The sequence below is a fragment of the Ceratotherium simum genome, chromosome 29 (assembly GCF_057802395.1).
Source record: "Ceratotherium simum simum isolate JZ-2026a chromosome 29, ASM5780239v1, whole genome shotgun sequence".
NCBI lineage: Eukaryota > Metazoa > Chordata > Mammalia > Perissodactyla > Rhinocerotidae > Ceratotherium > Ceratotherium simum.
Genome location: NC_141928.1, coordinates 1697637 through 1722453, shown reverse-complemented (window position 1 = coordinate 1722453; position 24817 = coordinate 1697637). Strand labels below are relative to the sequence as shown.

The following is a 24817-nucleotide window of genomic DNA, read 5'->3' as shown; positions in this document are numbered from 1 at the left end:
CCAGATACTGGAGCAGGGACCACCTTGGGTTGACGCTGGCCCTGTTCTGATCCCAGGTCTGCCAGCCTGCTAAATGGCTGACTGGAGCTGCTGCGTCCGGGGTCACTGGTCACAGGGCTGTTCCTGCAACGCTGAGTGTCTGCTCCCTGGTCTTCAGGATGGAATCTCAGGAAGGGCCAGGCTCGGCCTAGAAGGGGGCCTGTCATCCCGTGCATCGGGAGCGCGTGTCCCCGCTAGCAGGGAGCATTCCAGCCTGGATGGACGCGGATGCAGGGACCTGGAGACAAGTGCCCTGAACCGGCTGCGCCCCTGGGGCGGGATCTGGGAAGTGCTGGCCCAGGATGAGCATGCAGGCCTGCCGTGGACCACCGGGCTGCCCAAGGACAGGGGCCTACGGGGCGCTCTTTCCTAAGAGCAAATGTCACTCTCATTGTAAGAAGAAAATGAGCTGCTTTCCTTCTGCCCCCAAACTTCTGAACCTTCTGAGCCCCTCCTGGCAGCGCCCACACTGTGTGTTGCGACGCTGAGTTAATCTCAGTTTCCAAGTGGCTGCCCTCGCACAGAGGCTTCTGAAAGTGGTCCAAGGATCCAATAGTGGCTTCCAGAGAAGCTTGTCCCTGTGTCATCCCTGGGGCTCGCCATGGCCGGCCGATTCCGCTGGCCCTTACCTGGAGCGACCGCAGGCCAATGTGAGCCTCGGAGTACCAGGGTGCCCTGGCTGCTCCCTGCTCGGGGCTGCCCTGACGTGCCCCAGAGCTGCCCTCCCACGCCCTATCGGCCCCGGCGCTGCCTGCCTGGGATACTAGCCCGTGGAGGGGCTGGCGCTACAGCCCAGCTCCGAGGCCTCAGAGGCCAGGTGAACAGACACACTGAGGGGCTGCTGTGCAATTCGGGGATGGGGCTCTGGGGGGTTTGCAGCCCAGGGAGGGGCAGGAGCTGCCTGCCAGCAGGTCTGGGCAGGGCCCCAGGGCTCCCAGGCAGGTGCGGTGCAGATGGGGATGGGGCAGAGATGCCTCAACACATGAAACCTAATGGCTGGCTGACGTTCACAAAAGCCCGTGAGGTACGCATGGGTGCTCCTGATGGAGGCCGGTCCTCGGGGAGAGGGGTGGTACTGTCAATCATCCCAAAGGGAGGACCTTGATCTTGACCCAGCCTTGCTCCCCAAAGAGTGGCCCTGACACCCACTGTGGCCCACCTGGGCTGGCGACCTGCCCACGTGTCACTGCGATAGACCTCCCCCAGGGACACTCAGTGTTGAAGCAAAGCTGGTGGCCTCCAGTTCCCTGCCCCCTTCCAATGCCCTGGTGATCTCATCTCAAGACCCTAAATTACATCTGCAAGGACCCTTTTTCCAAATAAGGTCATCAGGGGCCAGGCCAGTGGCGCAAGTGGTTAAGTGCGCGTGCTCTACTGCGGTGGCCCGGGGTTTGCCGGTTCGGATCCCGGGTGCGCACAGGCGCACCGCTTGTCAAGCCATGCTATGGCGGCGTCCCATATAAAGTAGAGGAAGATGGGCACAGATGTTAGCCCAGGGCCAGTCTTCCTCAGCAAAAAGACGAGGATTGGCATCAGATGTTAGCTCAGGGCTGATCTCCCTCACAAAAAAAACCAAATAAGGTCACCTGCACAGGTCTGGGTGGACGTAAATTTCAGGGTCACACAGCAACATCTCTGCAGGTGACGCCCTGTAACCAGGTCACCACGGGGACCCTGGGTACACAGGGGCTTCCTCCATCCCCCAGGTCCGGCCAGTTCCTCTTAAAGGCACAGGCCTGGGCTGACAGGCCTGGGGCGGTGGGGAGGCTGTGGGGGGCTGTCCTGCAGCCCCAGGCTTCTTATCTAGGGTGGGGGCAGGGGCTGTGCTCCCTCCTTCATTTCGTGGTGGGCTCTTCTACAAAGGAAGGTGGTCAGGGTGGGACATGCCATGTTTGTGCAGAGGCCATGGGGGTGGATGTTCTCAGCAGAACCCTCCTCCTCCCAGAGAGCACCCCCTTCAGCTCAGAGACCCCAGGGAAAGGGCCCCGGAACCCCGGCCAAGGTCAGCAGCCCGGCCTCCTCTACCTTTGCTGACAACACATACCTGTCTCTCCTGGGGGCCCAGCGTCCAGCTCGCTCTCATCTCTCCTCCTGCCAGGTGCACGTCTTCCCGGCCCTGGGGGCACCTCAGCCATTGCTTGCAGGTGCCAGGCTGCCCTTCATAAGATCCGCTTTGTGGGTATGCCTGACACAATACACTCATGTGTTTAACACGAACACCTGTGAAACCCTCACACCTCAAATATGCGTGTGTCCATCACCCCAGTCTCCTAGTGCCCCTTTGAGACCCTCTCTTCAGCCCCTTCCTGCCTCCCTGCCCCTCCCTGGACCCTCTCCAGGCAACCCCAGAGCTGCTTTCTGTCACCGTGGGGTAGTTTGTGCTTCGTAGGTCGTTACAGAAATGGCGGCGTACCGGCTGTGTGCCCGTAGTCGGCTGCTCTCAGCATAATTATTTTGGGTCTCGGTACCAGCAGTTCATTCCTGCTGCTGAGCTGCGATCTGCTCCTCCTCTCCCGGCATGCCTGTGCTGGGGTGGGGGCAGTACTACAAGCCCAGCTGCTCGGGAATCCTGGCCTGGGGATTGTGAGGGGCTGGCGGGGACTCGACCCCTCTGAGTGTCAACTCCAGGACCGTTCTGGGCTGAGGCGACACCCAGGGGAGCCCAGGTGGGGTGGGACAGCCTCGTTGCATTTGTGTCTGGGGAGCCGATGGTCTGTGTTCTGGGCAGCAGTGGCCAAGGCAATGGCCGGCGCCTGGGGGTACTGTGCTGACCCTGCCTGGCCACAGTGAACATGGCGCGTGTGACCCACGGGTCACCTTTGGGCCACCAGGCTGCCCAGGGCACGGTTCCCAAGGACTACGGATTTCTTCCATCTTCCGCCACTTCTGCATGGTCTGGTGTTTCAACCCTGAAGTGACGAGAGTGAATCTGGAAGTTCCAAATGCCAGGGGCTCCACTGCAGCACGAGTCACAGTATTGAAAGGTGGGAGGACCCAGTGTGAAAGGGCGGGCAGGCGGAGAGACCAGATGTGGTCTCTGCACAGTGGAGTGTCAGCCTTAAAAGGAATGGGTTCTGACCTGTGCTGCAGCCTGGAAGGCCCTTGAAACACGATGCCAAGGGGAAGAAGCCAGACACAAAAGGACACAGACTGTGTGATTCCTTTTACATGAAATGTCCAGAATAGGCAAATCCACAGAGACAGAAAGCGGACCAGTGGCTGTCAGGGGCTGGGGGAGGAATGGGGAGTGAGTGCTGATGGGGATGGGTCTCCTTTGGGGGTGATAGGAATGTTCTGGAACTAGACAGAGGGGGTGGTTGCACAACATTGTGAAGGTACTAAATGCCACTGAAGTGTGCACTTAAAATAGTTAATTTTATGTTATGTGAATTTCACCTCAATACAAAAAAGAGAAAAACCCCTAAATTGCCTCCAACTTTCTTTCCAGTTATACCTTTTATGATTTTTAAGGCATTAAACCCATTCCACTGCATTTTTTTCTTCGTCTATTGACTACTAATCAATGCCACCAAACGAATGAATTCCATTTCCCAGAGAATTCACTAAAAAAATGCCAAGGGGGAAGACCTCCAGAGCCGAGCCCCTGGGAGGAGCTGCGGCCTGAGGGTGCCACGTCCAGGAACCTCTCCTGGAAGGCGTCAGGGCCCACTGGGCTTCCATTATGGATCATGGCAAGTGGGCACCAGCCTGCGTCCAGAGCAGAGGATTGGAGGAGTCAGTGAGGACACACAGGTGGAGAGGACAGGGCACTGCCACCTGAAAGGACATGGGACAGGCTCACGGCAGGAGGCACGAGAGCCCACGCTGCGTGTTCGCTCTGCGGGGGGGGGAAAGAGCAGAGCAGCAAGTCTGGAAAGAAAGCCTCCTGCCCTGACGGTGCTCTCCCTGGGGGCAGGCCTTAGGCTAGTCTCATTGTTTTCTTCATACTAGTCTGTGATTTTTCAAATTTTCCACACTGGGCCTGTAGTACTGTTATCATCAGAATGGTTTATTTAAGAAAACCTAGGGGGCCGGCCCCGTGGCTTAGTGGTTAAGTGCACGCGCTCCACTACTGGCGGCCTGGGTTCGGATCCCGGGCTCACACCGACGCACCGCTTGTCCGGCCATGCTGAGGCCGCGTCCCACGTACAGCGACTAAGAAAGCTGTGCAACTACGACATACAACTATCTACTGGGGCTTTGGGGAGAAAAAGGGAAAAAAAAGGAGGAGGATTGGCAATAGATGTTAGCTCAGGGCCGGTCTTCCTCAGCGAAAAGAGGAGGATTGGCATGGATCTTAGCTCAGGGCTGATCTTCCTCACAAAAAAAAAAAAAAAAAAGAAAACCTAATCTGCATGTTTCATCATAGAATGATATTTTCTATCAAGTAGTATGTTTCTAATAGTGATATTTCAATACTATCAGGCAGGCAGGCTGTGGTTTTGGTTTTGTACATTAAGACGTGGAAGTAACTGGAAATTGAGAGACTTCTGTCATGGGCAGAAAAAATAGCCTGAACCAGAAGGGGCTTCTGGGGTGCAGGAGCTAACTCCCACACCTGGGACCCCCACACACACACACATTGGCTCCTGGGACCCAGCTGGGGGCTGTGGGGAATCAGCATGCAGCATCTGTGCATAGGAGTGGGGGCTGGTCACCCTGACCCATGCTGGACCTCCCTCCCTGGGCCACAGGAGAGAAATGACGTCCACACCTGGGGAATTCCTAAAGCAAATCCAGTTGTTCGGGACCAACCTCCCCAACTTGGCTCTGAGAAGGCCCTGCCTGCTACATGATGCATGTGTTTCATCTCTGACGACCTAATGCAGCTCTTTAAAAAGCACAACTCAAAGCAAAAATGCACCTGCAGAATATTGTTAGAACTTTAGTAGAGAAAATGGTGATGTATTAAAACTACCTTCTTGTAATGAGATGACCAAGCTTTGGCCTTTTCTGCTGGGAAAGATTTGCCCTGAGCTAACATCTGTTGCCAATCTTCCTCTCTTTTTTTCCCCTCCCTAAAGCCCCAGTACACAGTTGTATATCCTAGTTGTAAGTCCTTCTAGTTCTGCTATGTGAGCCACCACCACAGCACGGCTACTGACAGACGGGTGGTGTGGTTCTGCGCCCGGGAACCAAACCTGGGCTGCTGAAGTGGAGTGCACTGAACTTTAACTGCGAGGCCATCAGGGCAGGCTCAGGCCTTCTTTTCTAAAGGGCCTGGTCCTGCCTGCTCGGCCATCCTGGGGCCACAGAGAAGAAAACAAGACAGAGGACTCAAATCAGCAGAAGTATAAATGAAAGAGGAGACATTACAACAGGCACCACAGAAATACAAAGGATCATAAGAGTCAACTATGAACATGTCAAGAAATTGGAAAACCTAGAAGAAATGGATAAATTCCTAAAAATATACCACATACCAAGACTGAATCACGAAGAAACAGAAAATCTGAATAGACCAGTAATGACCAAGTAGATTGAGTGAGTCATCAAAAATCTCCCAATAAAGAAAAGCCCAGGACCAGATGGCTTCACTGGTGAATTCTACCAAACATTTAAAGAATTTATGCCCATCCTTCTCAAATTCTTCCAAAAAATTGAAGAGGGGAGAACACTCCCAAACTAATTTTATGAGGCCAGCATTACCCTGATACCAAAGCCAGATAAAGACACTCCAAGAAAACCACAGACCAATATCCCTGAGGAAAATAGATGCAAAATTTCTTGGGGCTGGCCTGGTGGCATAGTGATTAAGTTCATGCATTCCACTTCAGTGGCCTGGGGTTCACTGGTTCGGATCCTGGGCGTGGACCTACTCACCGCTCATCAAGCCATGCTGAGGCAGCGTCCCATATAGAAGAGCTACAAGTCTGCAACTATGATACACAACTGTGTACTGGGGCTTTGAGGAGAAAAAATTAAAAAAAGAGGAAGATGGGCAACAGATGTTAGTGCAGGGCCAATCTTTCTCAAAAAAAAAAGGAAAAAAAAAAACCTCAACAAAAGACAAACTGAATTCAACAGCACATTAAAGGATCACACATCATCATCATCAAGTGGGATTCATCTCTGGGATGCAAGGATGGTTCAACATATGTAAATCAATAAATGTGATAACCACATTAATAATAAAAAGCATATAATCATCTCAATAGATGCAGAAAAAGCATTTGACAAAATTCAACATACTTTCATGACAAAAACTCTCAACAAATTGGATAGAGAAGGAATGTACCTCAACATAATAAAGGCCATATATGATAAACACAGCTAACATCAGAAGCTTTTCTTCTAAGATCAGAAACAAGACAAAGGCGCCCACTCTCACCACTCCTGTTCAATATAGTCCTGGAAGTTCTAGCCAGAACAATCAGGCAAGAAAAAGAAGTAAAAGACATACAAATAGGAAAGGAAAAAGTAAAATTGTCTCTGCAGATCACATGACCTGATGTATAGAAAATCCTAAAGACGCCACCAAAAAACTGTTAGAACTAATAAATTTAGTAAAGTTGCGGGGGACCGGACTGGTGGCACAAGCGGTTAAGTGCGCGTGCTCCGCTGCAGCGGCACAGGGTTCGCCGGTTCAGGTCCCAGGCGTGCACCGACACACTGCTTGTTAAGCCATGCTGTTGCAGCATCCCATATAAAGTAGAGGAAGATGGGCACGTCTGTTAGACCAGGGCCAGTCTTCCTCAGCAAAAAAAAGAGGAGGATTGGCATCGGATGTTAGCTCAGGGCTGGTCCTCCTCACAAAAAAAAAAAAGAAAAGAAAAAAAAAATTTAGTAAAGTTGCAAGATACAAAATCAACATACAAAAAGCAGTTGTATTTCAATACACTAACAACCAACTATCTAAAAAAAGAAATAAGGAAAACAATCCCATTTACAGTAGCATCAAAAATAATAAAATACTTAGGAATAAATTTAACTAAGGCAGTTAAAGATCTGTACACTGAAAAATATAGACACTGATGAAAGAAATTGAAGACACAAATGGAAAGATATCCTGTGTTCATGTATCAGAAGAATTAATATTGTTAAAATGTCCATCCTACTCAAAGCCATCTATAGATTCAATGCAATCCCCAGCAAAATCCCAATGGCATTTTTCACAGAGAAAAAATAATCCTAAAATTCATATGGAACCACAAAAGACCCCAAATAGCCAAAGCAATCTCGAGACAGAAGAACAAAGCCAGAGTCATCAAACTTCCTATATTACAAACACTATAGCACAAATTATATTACAAAACTATAGAAATCAAACTATATAAAAACAAACTATATAAAAACATGTAAATATAAAATACAATATAAAGTAATAATATTATAATAAATATAAATATAAAATATAATAATATAAATAATAAAATAAATGTAAATATAAAATATAAAAACAAACTATATTACAAAGCTATAGAAATCAAAACAGTATGGCACTGGCATAAAAACAGACACAAAGACAAATGCAAGAGAATCAAGAGCCCAGAAGTAAACCCACGTATATATGGTCAACTAATACTCAATGCAGAAAGGACAGTCTCTTCAATAAATGGTGTTGGGAAAACTGAACATTCATATGCAAAAGAATGGACCCCCATCTTACACCACTCACAAAAATTAACTCAAAATAGATTAAAGGCTTAAATGTGCAAAACCATAAAATTCCGAGAAGAAAACATAGGGGAAACCTTTTTGACATTGGTCTTGGCAGTGATTTTTTGGATATGACACCAAAAGCACAAGCAACAAAAGCAAAAACAACAATTGGGACTACATCAAGCTAAAAAGCTTCTGCACAGTCAAAGAAACAATCAACAAAGTGAAAAGGCAACTTACAGAACGAGAGAAAATATTTGCAAATCATATACCTGATAAGGAGTTAATATCCAAAATATATAAAGAACTCATACAAGTCAATATCAAAAACAAAAGTCCAATTTAAAAAAATGGGCAAACGATCTGAACAGACATTTTTCCAAAGAAGACATACAGATGGCCAACAGGTACGTGAAAAGGTGCTCAACAGCACTAATCATCAAGGAAATGCAAATCAAAACCACAATGAGATACCACCTCTAGCTGTTTGAATGGCTATCATCAAAAAGGAGATAACAAGTATTGGCAAAGATGTGGAGAAAAGAGAACCCTCATGCGCTGTTGATAGGAATGGAAATTGGTACAGCCACTTTGGAAAACAGTGTGGAGGTTCTTCAAAAAATTAAAACTACAACTACCATATGAGCCAGCAATCCCACTTCTGTGTATATATCCAAAGGACATGAAATCACTATCTCAAAGAGATATCTGCACCCCCATGTTCACTGCAGCATTAGTCACAACAGCCAAGACATGGAAGCAACCTAAGTGTCCCTCAATGGATGAATGGGTAAAGGAAATGTGGTCTATATATACAATGAAATATTAGTATAGCCATAAAAAAGAAGGAAATCTTGCCATTTGTGACAACATGGATGAATAGGGCATTATGCTAAGTTAAATAAATCAGAGAAAGACAAATACTGTGTGATCTCACTTATATGTGGAATCTAAAAAACCAAACTCATAGAAACAAAGAGTAGATTGGTGGCTGGCAGGGGTTGGGTGGGAGGAATGGGGAGATTTTGGTTAAAAGGTACAAATTTACAGGTATAAAATGAATATGTTCTGAGGATGTAATAATGTACAGCATGCTGACTATAGTCAACAATACTGTATTGTATACTTGAAAGTCTCTATGACAGTAGATCTTAAATGTTTGCAACACACGTGCACACGAAAAGGTAAGTAGGTGAGGTGATGGATGTGTTAACTAACCTTATTGTGATAATTGTTTCACAGTATATACCTATACACATACCAAATCATCACATTGTATACCTTAAACTTACACGATATTATATGTCAGTTATATCTCAATAAAGCTCAAAAAAAAAAATGATTTGCCAAACTTGAAAAACACATTATACTCTATGATCAAGTGGGATTTATCCCAGGAATGCAAGGCTGGTTCAATATCCAAAAATCAATCAATGTAATACACCACATTAATAGAATGAGTAAAAATACCCCAAGTGATGATCTCAATAGTTACAAAAAAAGTCACACAAAAAAAGTTTGACAAAACCCAACACCCTTTCTTGATAAAAACACTCGACGACACAGGAATAGAACGGAACTCCCTTAGCCTGATAAATACGAAAAATCCACATTTAACATCATATGTTAGTGGTGAAAGTCTGGATGCTTTTCTCCTAAGAGCAGAAACAAGACAAGGACATCTGCTCTGCTACTTCTGAATACAATGTCAAATAACATTGTACTGGAGAAATAAAAGGCATCCAGATTGAGGAGGAAGAGGTACAACTGTCTCTCTTCACAGATGTCATGATCTTATATGTAGAAAATCCACTAAAAAACTGTAAGAACTAATAAATGGGTTCAGCAAGGTTGCAGGACACAAGATTAAGATAAAAACCCCTTGGAGTTGCCCTTGACCTGTTGCTTTCTCGAGCACTCCACATCCCACCTGTCAGAGGTTGGTCTCCCTGCTTCCTTCCTTGCCCTTCCTACCTTCTAGTCTGCTCCCAGGAACCAGAATGTTCCCTGTAAAGGGTCAGTCACATCCTTCCTGCCTGTGCTCAAAGGCCCTCTATGGCTTCCCATCTCACTCAGAGAGGAAGCCACAGTTCTTACAAGATTTGCCACCCCCGCGCCCCTTTCCTGCCAGTGTCTCTCCATGCCTGGTTCTGGATGCAGTGGCCTCCCTGTCTCTTACGTATCCGGCACTCCTACACCCCTGCCCAGAACACACTTCCCCAGACAAGCTCCTGCTTGCCCCTGGCTCCCTGCAGGTCTTTGCTCAAATGCCCCCTTAGTTTTCCTTGATGGCGGCCCCAGCGCTGCTCACTGCCTCACCTACCACACATGCAGTCATGTTCCCTCCTCGCTAGACCTCAGCTCCCCGAATGCGGGTGGGGATTTGTGTTTTGTTCTCTGCTGTGAGCCAGAGTGAGGCTCATGCCTGCACATGAATAAGTGTTTGTTGAATGACCGGCTGGGTCCTTGAGCTTACATCACCTGACAACCTGGGTTTTCTTTCCGCCTTAGCACCGCCGGTGAAGTGAGGTTGGGAGCCATCCTGGCCTTCACTCCCAGGACACCTTATTCATAGGAAACTGTTTCTTCCCGCTTTCCTCAAGGCCTTGGATTTCTGGACCCCAGTGCATGGCACAGAAGCCAGCAGCCCTCTGTCAGCTCAGCTTTGAGGTCCTCAGCCGAGCACCAGGACACACGAGGTTTCACACGCTGAGGTTTCACGGTGTTACTATAATTATTAGTCCAACACAGGCTTTATCAGGACGAAGCCAGCCCCTTCTGGGGGACGTGCCTGAGGCCGATACCTACGGCTGCGCTGGGGGCTGAGGATGCGCAGTTTCTCAGGCGTCCAGAGCCCACTTCCCGGGACCGTACCCTGGAGACCACAGCTAGTGCCTGCTGGGGGCGCCCCGGCACAGGTGCTCCTGCAGGGAAAGGGGTGCGCCCCGCTGCCAGCGCTGCTGGCTGGGAGGGGAGGTATTCCTGAGGCTGCTCTCGGGGTGGGGTCCCCGGGCTCCGAGCCCCACTATGGTGGGAGGCACCCCCAGTGCTACTTTGAGGGGGTCTCTAGGCACCAAGGGCCTTTGTGTGTGTGTGTGTGTGTGTGTGTGTGTGTGTGGGCGTCCCGGGCTCCCGGCGCTGCTGGGGGCAGTGGGGAGGGGAAGTATCCCCGGGGCTGCTCTGGGGGCGGGGGGTCCCCGGCCTCCCAGCGCTGCTCTCCGGGAAGGGGAATCCGGGGCTGCTCCTGGGGGGGGGGGTCCCCCAGGCTCCGAGCGCCCCCTCCCTCCGGGGCCGTCGCCTTCTTGAGGTCGCAGTCGGCCCACGCAGGGGCCTCCGCGAGGGGCTCGGCCCCGTCGCGCGGTGGGGTCCCCTGGTCTGGACGACCCAGTCCCAGCAGGAAGAGACCCGGCCCAGACAAAGGGCTGCAGCAGGACTCGCCAGGGCCTGTCAGCCCGCGCGACCCCGCGCCCGGCGCCCGCGGGAAGGGGCGGGTCCTCTGGCAGCGCCCACTGCGCCTGCGGGAAGGGGCGGGGCGAGCGCGGGCCGGGGGCGGGGCCACAGGCTGCGCCCACTGCGCCTGCGGAAAGGGGCGGAGCGAGCGCGGGCCGGCAAGGGGCGGCGGGCTGCGCCCAGTGCGCCTGCGCAGGGCCTCAGCGGTGCGCGCGCTCCCGCCGGTTGGCCGCCTCCTCAGCCGCCGCCGCCCCCGGCTCCGCGCGCGCGCGCCCCCCGCCACGGCCCGCGGACCAGCCTGCGCCCCCGCTTCGCCGCCCCCTGCCCCCCGCGCCCGGCCTCCCGGGCCCCGGCCTCCGGGCCCGGCCCCGCAGCATGCGGCAGCAGCACGCACGGCGGCGGCGCCGGCGGCGGCTGTGAGGTGAGGCCGGGCGGGCGGGCGGGGGCGCCGGCCGCGGTCGGTGCCGGCCCCTCGCGGGTCCCTCCGGCGCGGCGGGGGCGGCGCCTTTGTTGCGGCCTCGCCGGCGCCGCCCGCGCTGCAGCGGCCTTTCTGTGTGCAGATGGTGGACGCGGGCGGCGGCGCGGCCGGCGAGGGCTGGCGGAGGATGGAGGCCGCGCCCGACGGCGCCGTGGACATCGTGCCGCTGGACCGCTACGACCCGGCCCGCGCGAAGATCGCCGCCAACCTGCAGTGGCTCTGCGCCAAGGCCTACGGCATCGGTGGGCGGGGGCGGGGGCGGGGCGGGGAGGGGGCGCGGGCGGGGGAGGACACGGCCCGGGGGAGGGGGACGGACGGGGTCGGGGGCCGAGTTGAGGCCGGAGACGCACGGGCTGGGGCTCCTTTGTGCGCCGCCCGCCGCGCAGGGTCCCGGGCAGTGCGGGGCGTGGTGGGGTCACCTCCGGAGTGGACTGGCCGCGTGCGACCGAGCGGGGTGGGGGGTCGGCGCCGGGGTCCTCCGGCAGGTGCAGCGGGGCCGGCCCGGGGAACCTCCCCCGGAGCCGGGCGGGGCGCGAGTCCGCGGTGACACCCTGGGTGCCCGGCCGGGCTCGACTGTCACCGAGCTCGCCGGTGGAGTTCCCCACGAGTCGTTGCTTCTCAGCTGCACCGTCTTGATCGGGGCCCACCTTCGGTGAGCCTGTCCTGCAGAACTAGGTAGCCTTGTTAGGAGCCAGTTTGTTAGGCCTGATATTCTTAGTGGATTAAGACTCGCCGGTTTCCAGCTCTCGGCGTTTCAGAGACCAAGTGATTCTCATAATCGCTTGGCTCCCGAGGCCTGCTTTATTAACTTCAGCTGTTTTGTTTTAGGTACGAAATTAAGAGTTAATAGTGCGTAGTCTTTTTTCTCTTCATTTGAAGCAGTTTTTAAAAATTGCCTTCGTTGTGGTGAAGACGTTTCTGATTCCAGAGTGAGACTGAAGTGGAGAGAGAACCCTTTCAGGAGGGAGGCTGGTGACCGGGTCTGAAAACTCGCGGAGCAGGCGTGCCCCTGTGACGGGCTCTCACCGGTCCGAGCGGCCTGTGTCATGGCCAGACTCAGTTAGTCATGAGGCTAAACTGGCTCTGCAGGTCTCGGGGATTAGATGCGTCCCCTATTGCAGGCTGATTTCATGGTGTGCACCCCGAGTTTTCTCCTTTATTTTGCAGTTTCCAGTTTTACAGCGAACTTGATTCAGTTTCTCTATAGTATGATGGGGAAACATTGTCGCGTACACGAATTTACATGATTTTGGGGGAAATATGGAATTGATAAAAAGTGTATGTAAAATTTTAGAGTGAGGTGTAAAGAGTAATACCGCAGCGGCCACTCGGGTATGTGGCAGTCAGTTTAAGGAAAAGCACGCGACCTGACCTCAAGTGTGGGGTCCCCTGGGTGTGCCGGGGTCCCAACCTCATGTCTTGCGTTGGCGATTGGTTTGCTTTTCTTTATATTTCACCGCATGTGTTTACATCACTGAACTGTATTTAGTTTTCCCTATTTTTGCACCCTTGGTAGTTATGTCCTCTGCTGAGACTGCTTTATTCCACATTCTTCCTAGTTTCTTCCTTCCCACTCCTCTCCTTGCTTTTTCACTGCTGTGTGGTGTTTCGCTGGAGGCCTGTTCACTGTTGGTGGGCACTGGTTGGGTTCCAGGTCTGTGTTCTTAAGCACGGTGCGTTCTTGGGCACGGCTCCTGGGGCACATGTGCAAGGTTTCACACTGCTGTGTATTTTTAAGATTTTATGTATGGAAATAGCTAAGGTTCTAGTAATGAATGCTATATCGACACAAATACTTCTAAAAAGCCGTCTCGTTATTTGCTTTCCAGTTTCTTTAGCAAAGTGAATGCATTTTTATTGTGTTACATTTAGCTTTGGCATTCAGCGTGGGATTTGTCAGCTATCTGGAAACAAATATGCATCCCTCTCAGGGTTAGTATTGGGTTAGTGTAGTTTTATTTCCAGTACCAGATCACTTTGATACTTGTTGACTCATCAGATAATTAATTCAAAAGCTGATATTAAAATAGGCTTTAGGGTTTTCAATGATTAAAGGTAGGTATTTATAGAACAGAAGGTGAGCAGGAGCTGAAGGAGACTGGATGCTGTCTGAGGATCTGCGGCTGGCTTGCATGTTGCCCGTCGGTCACGATCCCTCGGCTGAAGTGTGCTCATCACACACGGATTTTAGGAGGTCTGCTTTCCATTCATTGTTGCTGAATGAGAAGGCTGTTCCATTCTATGCTGTGTTTCGGGAAGGGCACAGATGTAGTTTTGTTCTAGATGAGAATCTCTTTTTAAGTTGACATATTTAGGAGATCCCAACTCAGATGACCAAAAAAACTCACCTCCACTCAGCTGAAGTGATTTCATCTGTGTCGTCAGTGTGTGTGTGTGTGTGTGTGTGTGTGTGTGTGTGTGTGTGTGTGTCGTCAGTGTGTGTGTGTGTGTGTGTGTGTGTGTGTGTGTGTTCGTTCGTTCGTTCCACAGCCCTGGGGGAGTTTCTCTGGTCTTGCAGGAGACTGGGTGGGGAGGGATTTGGGTAGGATAATATAGATTTTTTACCCCAAAACTCTTTTCCTAATCCAGGGGCCTATTCTTTGTTTCTCCTTTTGGACATCTCCATGTGCCTCTCCAGCTTAGTTTTCAGTTAATTAGACATGATTCTTTCAGTCTGCATGCTTTAATTGTAAATTGTTTTTGAGGGGTGTGATGGTGAAAGTGGCCTAAATGTTTTTCTTGTTCTGTAGTTGTTCATTAAGTAGCTAAATGAAACCGAACAGTCTTTTCTGTTTGTATAGGAATTGAAAGCATGCAGACACTCTCAGGCGAGGTGCTCTGAGGCTGGCTTCTTGTTTGCGTTTGCCTTTTGGGACTCTCCGTGTCCCCGGGGCCACCGGCCGCTGCCGTTTGTAGTGAGTGAGGAGCCTGGGGAGAGCTCACCCTTGGCCAGGCCTTGTGGTGGCACATGGTTATGCAGAAACGTTTCCTCCGACTTTCTTCATCTCTGGTGCCACAGCCAAGAACTGTGGGCCCTCTTGTGTTTTTATTTTTAGATTCTGCCGCTCCCTTTTTGGGGTAACTCTTGTTTCATTTATAGTGTTTTAATTGTTTTTTTAGAAGTAATATATTGGACATGTTGAAAGTTATTAAAAGTGTGGGAAGCAGTTGAGTCTGCTTAGCTGGAATGTTTTGTGATGTCCTTTTGATTGAAAATTGTAATAAATTGGTAAAAAACTTTAAAGGAATGACTTGAAGTACCATTTATTTTACAGAATAGAGCTGGACTGGGGCTGCTGCATTCCTGGCTTTTGATTTTAGTCCACGAGCTTAGGAAACTTAAAGGTATTTAGGCCTTGGTTTCAGGAGACAGTGGGGGAGTAATAGCTTTTGTTAACTCCCAAGGACAGTGTTGAAAAAACAACCCAGGGAAAGTACTAGAAGGCACTCAGCTCTTTGCAAGCATGTTGCTATGTAGCTCAGTGGTGGTGGTTTCACCCTCTGAGGCGCCCTGGAAACCACATTGAGACTCACCACAGCTCACCTTGGAGCTGTGCTTCCCTGGACTGGGTGGGACCGTAGGGGCCACCGAGGTTAATCTTCTCTTTTTAGTAGCAGCAAACTGGGATGGAGAGAGACCACGAGGCTGTCCAGAGCCCACCGCTAGTGAGGGATTAGCACTCTCATCCTCTCCCTCTCTCCTTAGAGTAATTAAACTACTGATTTGGAAACTGTGTTGTGGGACGCGAAATCTGTGCAGTCATTGATGAGGTATCTGTAATCCAGCCGCTGCCAGCTGTCTCATTGTCTAGACCACAAGAATAGCTTGGACTCTGTTGCTTAATTGATATTAGGAGCAAAATCCCTTTGTTGTCAACTCCAGAGGGTCACCGCCTTGCTTTGTTGTAGTGACATTTGGCTAAAATGATTCGAGTGCTCGGAACCCCTCTCCAGGTCCCAGGACTGGAAATGAAACCTGGCTGCTGCTCTTGTCCCTGGACTGTTGGGAACAGCCTTTGTGCAAGTCGTAGTGGGGAGACCCTCATTCATAAGCATACCGTCAAGTTTTTTTATGTGGTGATTTGTTCAGATTATTGGTTTGTGAATTTAGATTGTATTTTTCAATAGTTTTTTGTTCTTAGTAAGGGATTTGGGTGCCTCTGAGATGGGAGGTTACAAAACAGCCTAGATGCACCTGCTCGGTGGGACAAGATACTGTGGGGGTCGTTGGTTGGTCTTGTAACATGACCTTCCCTCTGCTTGGGTGCACTGAGAACCGCCTCGTGTCCGTGAGGTCAGGGGTCGTGGTTGTCCTGTTTACTACCATGTCTGCAGGACAGTCAGTGCTCAGATACTTGTCAAATGGATAAAAGAGTTGGAAACACCTTTGAAACAGGTGGGATGGAAGGATGTGCTTTATAATTCTGTCCTGGTGGCCATACATGGTGCATTTGTATTTCTAGAGATATACCATTTTGCACATGCTCTCTTTCCTGCCTGATACCACAAGTTAAAGATTAAGCAAAGAACATAAATCCATCTTTAAGTTCAAACTGTTCTAATCCTTTAAATTTGAGCGACCCTCAAAAGAGTTGGCCACTGTTGTGCTTTAGGATGTTAAATTTGTGCAAATATTCTTCCAGAAAGCCCTTAATATTTTCTTCTCTGTATTACATTTGTCTTTATGATAGCTCATAGGCTTCTTCTGCTGTTGATTTTTTTTGTGGCCATATCACCATTATATGTACCAGTGTTCTTTTTTACTTCCTAGTTCAACTATTAAAAAACTCAGATTGCTATCATTTTTCATCTAATCTGAAGGTGACCAGGATGGAGCCAATATTACATTCATTCAAACAATAGTAATTGCATAATTGTCATGTGCATAATTGTGTTTTGCACTGCAGGAAATACAGGGGAGAAGTTATATAGTGCCATCTCCTCAATTGCTTAAAATCCACACGAACTATTGACATCTACAAAGGAAAATGAAATAATGCAGGCCCTGAGAAATGGCAGCTTGACATCAGTGCAGGAGCTGTCTTGAGGCAGAGTAAGGCGCTGTCAGGTGGGTGAATGGGGACTGGAGTGCTTGCGCCACCCGGGGCAGTGATCGCTGTGAGAAGGCTGCTTGGGGAGGCTTCGTGGGGCGATAGGCTAGGTAAGGTTTGGGTAGCTCTCGCAAGAGTAGAGGGGAGGGCACCTGGCCAGGTTCCGTGCAGAGGAAGAAGTGTCGTGGGCACTGAGTCGATTAACCTTCTTGTGACAGAGGATTTGTGGACTGAAATAGTAGGTGATTAGTTTGGGAAATAGTCTGGGCCAGATTGTCTGTGGTGTTCCAAGCTGGCTAAGGATTTCTTTCATGATGTGTGCCTGAGAAGGTTTTTGCGTAGGGGGTGGTGTGATGAGAGAGGTAGCCTGGCAAGATTCTTCTAGCAGATTGGAGCGGGTAGAGGCTGTAGTCAGGTGGAGTATCTGGGAGCTTGTCCTAGTCTATTTGGGCTGCTGTAGCAAGATACCATACACTGGGTGGCTTACCAACAACACATTTATTTCTCACATTTCTGGAGGTTGGAAGTTTAAGATCCTGGTGCCAGCAGATTTGATGTCTGGTGAGGGCCTGCTTCCTGGTTCATAGATGGCTGTCTTCTTGGTATGTGCTCACATGGCAGAAGGGGCCAGGGAGCTCTCTAGAGCTTCATTATATGGGCACTAATCCTGTTCAGGAGGCCTCCATCCTCATGACCTAATCACCTCCCAAAGACCCCATCTCCTTATATCTTCACCTTGGGGGTTAGGTTTCAATATATGAGTTTTGAGGGGACACACACATTGAGTCCATAGCAGAGCTGATGTCATTTTGGCTTGAAGTGCCAAGGCCTTGCCTAGTTTGTCTGCAGTGGGAATGAGAAGGGTAGGTTGAGCCAACAGATACTAGGAAAGCTGAGTTGCTGAGACTGGGCTGATTGATGGCAGGGGTAGGAGGTTGGGCAAGCATGAGGAAGGGTCAGCTGGGACAGCCACCTAGTGCCTGCGGTACCCTTGGCAAGAATATTTATAGTCTTTATTCCATGGAGCTTTTCTTCTTTTGTGGCTTTGTTATCACATATGGAAAGATAATCTTTGAGTTTTTATTTCTATTTCTGCTCTCTCCTAGCCCTCTTTTTCTTATTGTTCAAGCTAACTAGTTCACTTAAATATCCCTTAGTCAGTGTCCTCCAGTGACTCTACTTCAAACTCAAAGTTAAACTTATATCAGTGTTCAGCTGAGCATTATGTTGTGAACCGTAGGGCCTTGACCTGCTTCTCAGGGCTCATGTAGTGCTGGATGTGGCCACGCACACACAGACCTGTGATGCAAGGCCGAGGAGGCTGCTGCCTGAGAGAGGAGCAGGTGATGTGGCAGAACACATGAGGGAGGGAGGGAAACTCCTTGGACGGAATCCGGAATGTTCCATTCAAGAAAGCCAGGCTGAGGGCCGGCCCCGTGGCTTAGCGGTTAGGTGCACGTGCTCCGCTGCTGGCGGCCCGGGTTCGGATCCCGGGCGCACACCCACGCACCGCTTTTCCGGCCATGCTGAGGCTGCATCCCACATGTAGCAACTAGAAGGATGTGCAGCTATGACATACAACTATCTACTGGGGCTTTGGGGGGAAAATAAATAAATAAATAAAATCTTAAAAAAAAAATGCTAAAAAAAAAAAAGAAAGTGAAGCTGAGCTTGTGGCTTAGGTGGGTAAGAACCAAGTGGAGGGAAGGGAACAAACAAAAACCAGTCCGAGGGTGGAGGGGGCTGCCGTGTCCTTCATGCTAAGGGAAGCCTAGTGTTCTAGTTGGGGTGAAGTGTGAATTTAGCTGCAGCAGAGTTAGAATAACGCAGACTGGGAAAAATACCTGGGGCCAGATCTTGGAATGCCTTGAACGGCTGTTGATAAATTGAGGTTTTGTTGTGTGTGAATTGGGGAGCCACTGAAGGTTTCTGAGGAGGGAGGAGATATATTAAACCTGGGCCTTTCAGAGAAATCTCTGTAGGGTAGGTTAACCATTGTTGGATATACAGTGAGGAATTTTATTTTGCATCTTTGAGAAAACCAACTTTATTGAGGAACACTTTACATATAATAAAATGCACACATTTAAGGAATATAGCTTGATGAGTTTAAAGAAACATATATACTCCTGCCAACAGGACTCACAATCAGGGTAAAACATGTTCATCACCTCTACGGGTTTCCTTGAGCCCCTCCAGTCAGCCCCAGCCCAGAGCCTCACTGATCTGCTCTGTCCCTGTAGATTAGTTGTGTTTTCTAGAGTTTTATTTACCTCTGATGATATGTCAGGTCCTCTTTGGCTTCTTCACTCAACACAGTATTTTTGAGATGCGTCCCTGTGTGTAGATCTTTTTTGCTGAGTAGTAGTGGTAGTCTTCATTGTTTGGCTGCCCTTGTTTTACTTATTCATTCAGTCGTTGATGGACACTTAGACTATAACTAGTTTTTGTCTGTTATGAATAAAGCTGCTGTGAACGTTCATGTACAAGTCTTTGTGTGGACATGTGTTTTCGTTTGTCTGGGTAAATACCTGGGCATGGTGTTACTGGGTCATATCAGTATGTTTAACTGCCCAGTTGTTTTCCAAAGTGGCTGTGTCCTCTTTTATTTCTACCAGCAAAGTGTGAGAGTTCCAGTTGCTCTGCATCCTTGCCAACATGTGGCATTGTCAGTCTTTTTAATTTTAGCCATTCAAGTGTATGGATTGTGCTATCTCACTGTGGTTTTGGTATGCATTTCCCTGATGACTAATGATGATGAACATTTTTTAATATGCTTATTGGTCATTTGAATCTTTTTTCTATGAAATGTTTTTTCAGATCTTTGGCCAATTTTTTAAAAAAATTAAACTTTTATTTTGAGATAATTGTATGTTAACATGCAGTTTTAAGAAATCATACAGAGAGGTCCTGGGCACCCTTTACCTGGTTTCCCCACTGGTAACTTCTTGCAAAACCGTAGTATAATATCACAGCTGGGATGTTGACATTGTATAATCTAGATATAGAACATTCCATCCCCACAAGGACCTTTTCTGTTCTGTTGCTCTTTTATAACCACACTTGCCTCCTTTCTTTCTGCCTGCTTTGGGTTTATTTTACTCTTCTTTTTCTAGTTTCTTGAGGTAGGAACTTAGATTATTGGTTTGAGACTTTTCCTCTTTTCTAGTGTAAGCATTTAGTGCTATAAATTTCCCACTCTGTACTGTCTTAGCTGCATCCCCCGTGTGTTGGTATGTTGTATTTTCATTTTCATTCAGTTGTATGTATTTTTCTTTATTTCTTTTGATACTTTCTCTTTGACCCATGAGTTATTTAGAAGTGTAATTTCCAAGTATTGAGATTTTCCTCATTTGTTATTATTTCTAATGTGATTCTCTCTTTTTTTTTAAAAAATAATTTTATTTATTTATTTATTTTTCCCCCCAAAGCCACAGTAGATAGTTGTATGTCATAGCTGCACATCCTTCTAGTTGCTCTATGTGGGACACGGCCTCAGCATGGCCAGAGAAGCGGTGCGTTGGTGCGTGCCCGGGATCCGAACCCGGGCCTCCAGCAGCGGAGCGCGTGCACTTAACCGCTAAGCCACGGGGCCGGCCCTATATTTGGTTCTTTTTATAATTTCTCTTTCTTTTCTGAAATTTTCTGTTTTTCACTTGTTTCAGGAGAATTTGTAATTGCTTGTGGAATTTTTTTTATGAGAGTTGCTTTAAAATCCTTGTCAGATAATTCCAGCATTTGACTCATCTTGGTATTGGTGTCAGTTGATTGTCTTTTCTCATTAAAGTCTTGATTTTCCTGGTTCTGGGTACGACAGGTGATTTTGGCTTGTTTCCTGGTCATTTTGCCTGTTACGTCACGGGACTTGGTTCTGTTGGAACCTCTGGTTGTATTGGGCCGTCTCCCTGGTCAGCAGGGCCTGGGCTACTTTTGTGGACTGATTCCAGTGACTGTCTAATATCCAGAGCCTGCGTGGTGCCGTTTTTCTGCCTGGTGTGTCTGCTGGGGCTCCCACTGTCCCTGCTGGGGTTGCTTTAGGGGGCAGAAGGAGCTTCCTGGAGCCGTACTGCCTGGTGCCCTGGGTGGGGTAGGGTTCTTTGCCTACAGGACGAAGAGCTTCTGGGCTGGGTGCTTGTTATGGCAGACCTGCCCCATTCCTCTGGGGGATGGACAGCATTTTCCGGGCCGACCGCTTGTCATGGTGGAGTCCACTGCTGGACTTCTCTGGTGCAAGGTGTCTGCGGGTGGGAGGATGTGTCTCAGGCCCAATGGGGAAGGAGAGCGCTTCTGGGCTGGGTGCTTTGTTGGGGTAAGTGTCCCAGGATGCTTGTTAGTTGGGCTTCCTGTTGATCCCCTGCCGGTTCTGTCAGGCTGGCCTGGTGTAATAGGTGGGACTCCTGTTCCACCTGGGGCAGGAAGGAGCCTACTTGGCCTGCCTTCTCCTGCTAGGCTGGGGGTCAGGAAGGCCTGGGTCACCTTGGTTGGGTGGGGGTTGTAAGACACTCTGTTGCTGGGCTGTTCCTCCAATCCTGAGGTCCCACAGCGGTTTGCCTTCCCTTCCACCTCCTTCAGAGTTCTCCTTTGGTTGTCTTTTGAATTATTCTCAAGGTTTGTAGATGTACCTAGTAGAGAGGAGCAGGGAGAGACAAGTCTCTGCTGTCTGGTCCTGACCAGGAGTCCCTTCTGTTGGTCTTTGATTTTATTTATCTATTTATTTTTCCCCCTAAAGCCCCAGTAGATAGTTGTATGTCATAGCTGCACATCCTTCTAGTTGCTGTATGTGGGACGTGACCTCAGCATGGCCGGAGAAGCGGCGCATCGGTGCGCGCCTGGGATCCGAACCCAGGCCGCCAGCAGCAGAGCACGCGCACTTAACCCCTAAGCCACGCGGCCGGCCCCTACCCTTCTGTTTGTCTTTGATTTCATCAGTGTTGCTATGATGTTCTTTGGTCTGTAGATTTCCTTTTTTTTATCCTGCTGAGTTTCATGAATTTTACAAGTGTTGGAAAATTCTTGTTCACCATCTGTTGAAATGCTTTTTCTGCCCTGTATTTTCTCTGCTTTCCTTCAGGCCTCCAGTCACACTTCCGTGACTTGCAGTGTGTGCCATTTACCCTCTCTACTGAGTTTTCTCTCCTGTGTCGCATCTGCTGTTGAACAGTCCATGTGTAAAATTAAGTGTAGTTACTGGATTTTTCTGTTCTAGAATTTCTACTTGGCTGTTTTTCTGATCTGCCAAGGTTCTTTTTTCTATTTTGATAATTTCCACTTTTCTGCCAAAATTCTTAATCTTGTCTTTTTCCCTTTCGCTGTTTTAAGCATAGTCATTGAAGGTCTCTGGCTGATACCTCTAGGTAGGTGTCTGTAGGGCCTCTTACTTCATCTTTGGTTTTTGGCAGTTTGATTATGGAGTGTCTGGGCATGGTTTGCTTCCAGTTGGTTCTTTTTTGGTTTTCTAGGCTTCCTAAACCTGTGAATTGATGTCTTTCACCAAATATAGGGAGATTTTGGCTATTATTTATTCAAGTGCTTTTTATGCACCAATCTCTTTTCTGTAGTAACACAAATGTTAGACCTTTTGATGTTGTCCCACAGCTCCCTAAGGCTCTTCATCTTATTTAGTCTCTGTTCTTCGAATTGCTAATTTGTATTGATCTATCTTCATGTTCACTGACTCTTTTCTCTGTCTTCATTCTTCTGTTGAATCTATCATTGAATTTTTTGTTGATATTGTACTTTTCAGTTCTGAAATTTTGATTCTTTTTTTTTTTTTTTTTTTTTTTTTTAGTTTTTGTTTCTCTGCTGAGAACTTCTTTCTTTTCCTTTATTTCAAGAGTGCTTACCTTGACCTCCTGGAGCCTGGTTATAATAGGTGCTTTAAAGTCTTCAAGAATTCTGTCATCTGGGTCACCTTAGGGTGGGCATCTGTGGACTCTTTTCCCCGAGCATTAGCCACATTTCCTGGTTCTTTGTCTGCTGAGTAAGATGGATTGTGTCCTGGACGTGTTAAGTATTCCATTGTGAGACTGTTTTCTGGTCCTGCTAACATCTTCTGGATGATATGGATAGTTTCTGGTGGTTTGTTTTGCAGCCGGGTTGCAGTAAACCCCGTAGGTTCAGACCACAAGTCTGTCCTGCCATTTGTGGGCAGTGGTTGTAAGGTCACTTCAGATCTTTGGGTCTGTCCTGCGCGCACACAGCTCAGGAGGGAGCTGAGGGTTGTGTGCGTTCATACGCGGAATTAGGAGTTCCCTTTGTGGTTCTCTCCTTTCTTGAATTCCTTCTACACTTTCTGGCTCCAAGGAACCTCTCTTCCTTCCCCACTGGCTGGAAGGACAGGGCTTCACTCAGTTTTAGCTGCATGTGCTGTCATCATGTACTTCTGCACGACTTGGGGCCACGGCTGGGGCAGTGTGCTGAGAGAAGAGAGGAAAACAGTAACAGGCACCCTCTTGCTCTCCAGACCACTGAGGCCCCTCTCCCAGTGCCTCTGGGCAGAGATGAGTTCCTCTTAGAGTTCTGGCTGCCTGTGCTGTCACTGCAGTTCTCGACTGGGTCAGGCTGGAGGAGAAAAAAGGGAAATAAAGCCTAGGATTCCACCCACCCTCCAGCTGGCAGGGCCCTTCTCCTGGTGCTCTGGCCGGAAAGATGGGGTTTCTCTGAGTCTGGCTGTCCGAGCCTGCTGCGGGATACTGGCTTGGGGCTGCCCTCAGGTCCCAGCTGGGAGAGGAGACTGAGCTGGGGACCCTGTAAGTGTTGCTTCTTCAAGCTCTGCCTCGCCTCCCCATGTTGCCTGCTCTTGTTTGCATTTAGAATCCCCAGTAGCTGCTTTTGGTCTTTTGTCCGGAGTTCTGGTTGTCACTAGGGGAGAGGCTGTACTGGACTGACTTCACCTTGGCAGCAGTGCAGTCTGGGAGCCTGTTTCTGTTGTTCCTTATTTCTGCTGGCTTTTGTTCAGGACACCTTGTCATTTGCTTATCTGCTTCCTTCTCATTTGTGCTGAATGTATACAATATTTGAAAGATTGTAGAAGTTGTTTGAGGCCTAAGATGTTACCTTCCTCCAGGCAGAAGTTATATTTGCTTCTAGACACTAGCAGGCAGTGATCTCCTTGCTCCAGTTCACAGATTGGGGTGCTTCTGAGCCGTGCTGTAGTACTTTCGAGGGCTGCTCTACTTTGGGTTTGTTCTTGTTCTTAGGGTACAGCCTTTGGGGTCCCACCCAGAGTGTGTAGGAGGTTACCAGTGTCCCCTGCTCCCTTTGTCAAGCCCTGGAGTCCAAATTTTGTCCTTAGAAGTTGGACGGTGCCAGTAATGCAGCTTACCCTCTTTACCACCTCCTCTGGAAGGGATACATCCTCCTGGGAGAAAGGATGCACCATGCCCTTGGCTGAGAGTGGTGTCAGCATGTTGGGCTCTCTGGATTGCAAGTTCTTCCTGATCTTGGCCTGGTGACCCTTCACCATCTTGTTAGCGGGCCCTAGCCTTCACAGGTGTTGATTATGTCTGTACTGCCCTTGTAGTTGTCTGCAATGGGAGGATTGATCTGAATTATGCGTCCACAAGTACTGGAAGATCTCCTCTCCATGTAGGTCTTTAAAGATACTCTGTTTATTTGGTCATCTGTTTGATCATTAATCTTCCCTTGACAGGTGTAGGTTATTCAGTTTGCATCTCCTTTCCACTGGTGTGTGGTGTCTTATCTGGGGACAGGGACTAGAGTTAGTGCCTTCCGGTAAGTCTTTGAGGTGTGAATGAGGAGCGTCTTGCCTCAGGCTGGAGAGACCCTGGCATTAGAATTTGTGCTCAGCCATTCCCGTTTATCAGCTTCCCACTAAACCATCTTGCCCTTGGGAAGTTTGTCCCTCTCCCAGGCACTGTCCTTGGTAAGAGCTGTTTCCCGAGTGGTACTTGGGGCCTTGAAATGGAGGTGAGGAGGAGGAGGGAGGTTTTGAGGGTTGATTGATCTGCTTCCTACCCCAGTCGGGTTCTGCGGCATCCTATGGTACCCGCTGCTGGTCTGCGTTGGGCCAGTGTTGAGGTGGGGCCCGTGGAGGAATGCAGGCAGCGCTGTGAGATTTTCTGCCGGCCCTTCTTTTCCCTCACACCTGGCCCTCTGGTATTCCAGTCTTTGGTTTCCCTCCTTTCTGGGACTTCTTCCCCCAGGATTTCTCAGAGTTTTGTGTTAGTGTTTTTGT

At 49.1% G+C, this 24817-nt stretch overlaps 1 protein-coding gene across 5 annotated transcripts in view; it reads left to right on the top strand.

Moving 5' to 3' along the window:
- The first annotated feature begins 11348 nt into the window (after positions 1–11348).
- CAMSAP1 (calmodulin regulated spectrin associated protein 1) overlaps positions 11349–24817 on the top strand; it is a 66770-nt gene continuing 53301 nt past the window's right edge. Inside the window, exons 1-2 of one of the 5 annotated variants that reach the window (XM_087418769.1) lie at positions 11349–11512; positions 11652–11811. In XM_087418769.1, the coding sequence (XP_087274895.1) occupies positions 11652–11811 (160 nt within the window). In that variant the 5' untranslated portion in view covers positions 11349–11512. Of the gene's footprint in view, positions 11513–11541; positions 11812–14203; positions 16638–24817 lie in introns of those variants that run through there. The other 4 variants (XR_015548902.1, XM_087418770.1, XM_087418774.1 and 1 more) reach the window with 4 other exon arrangements.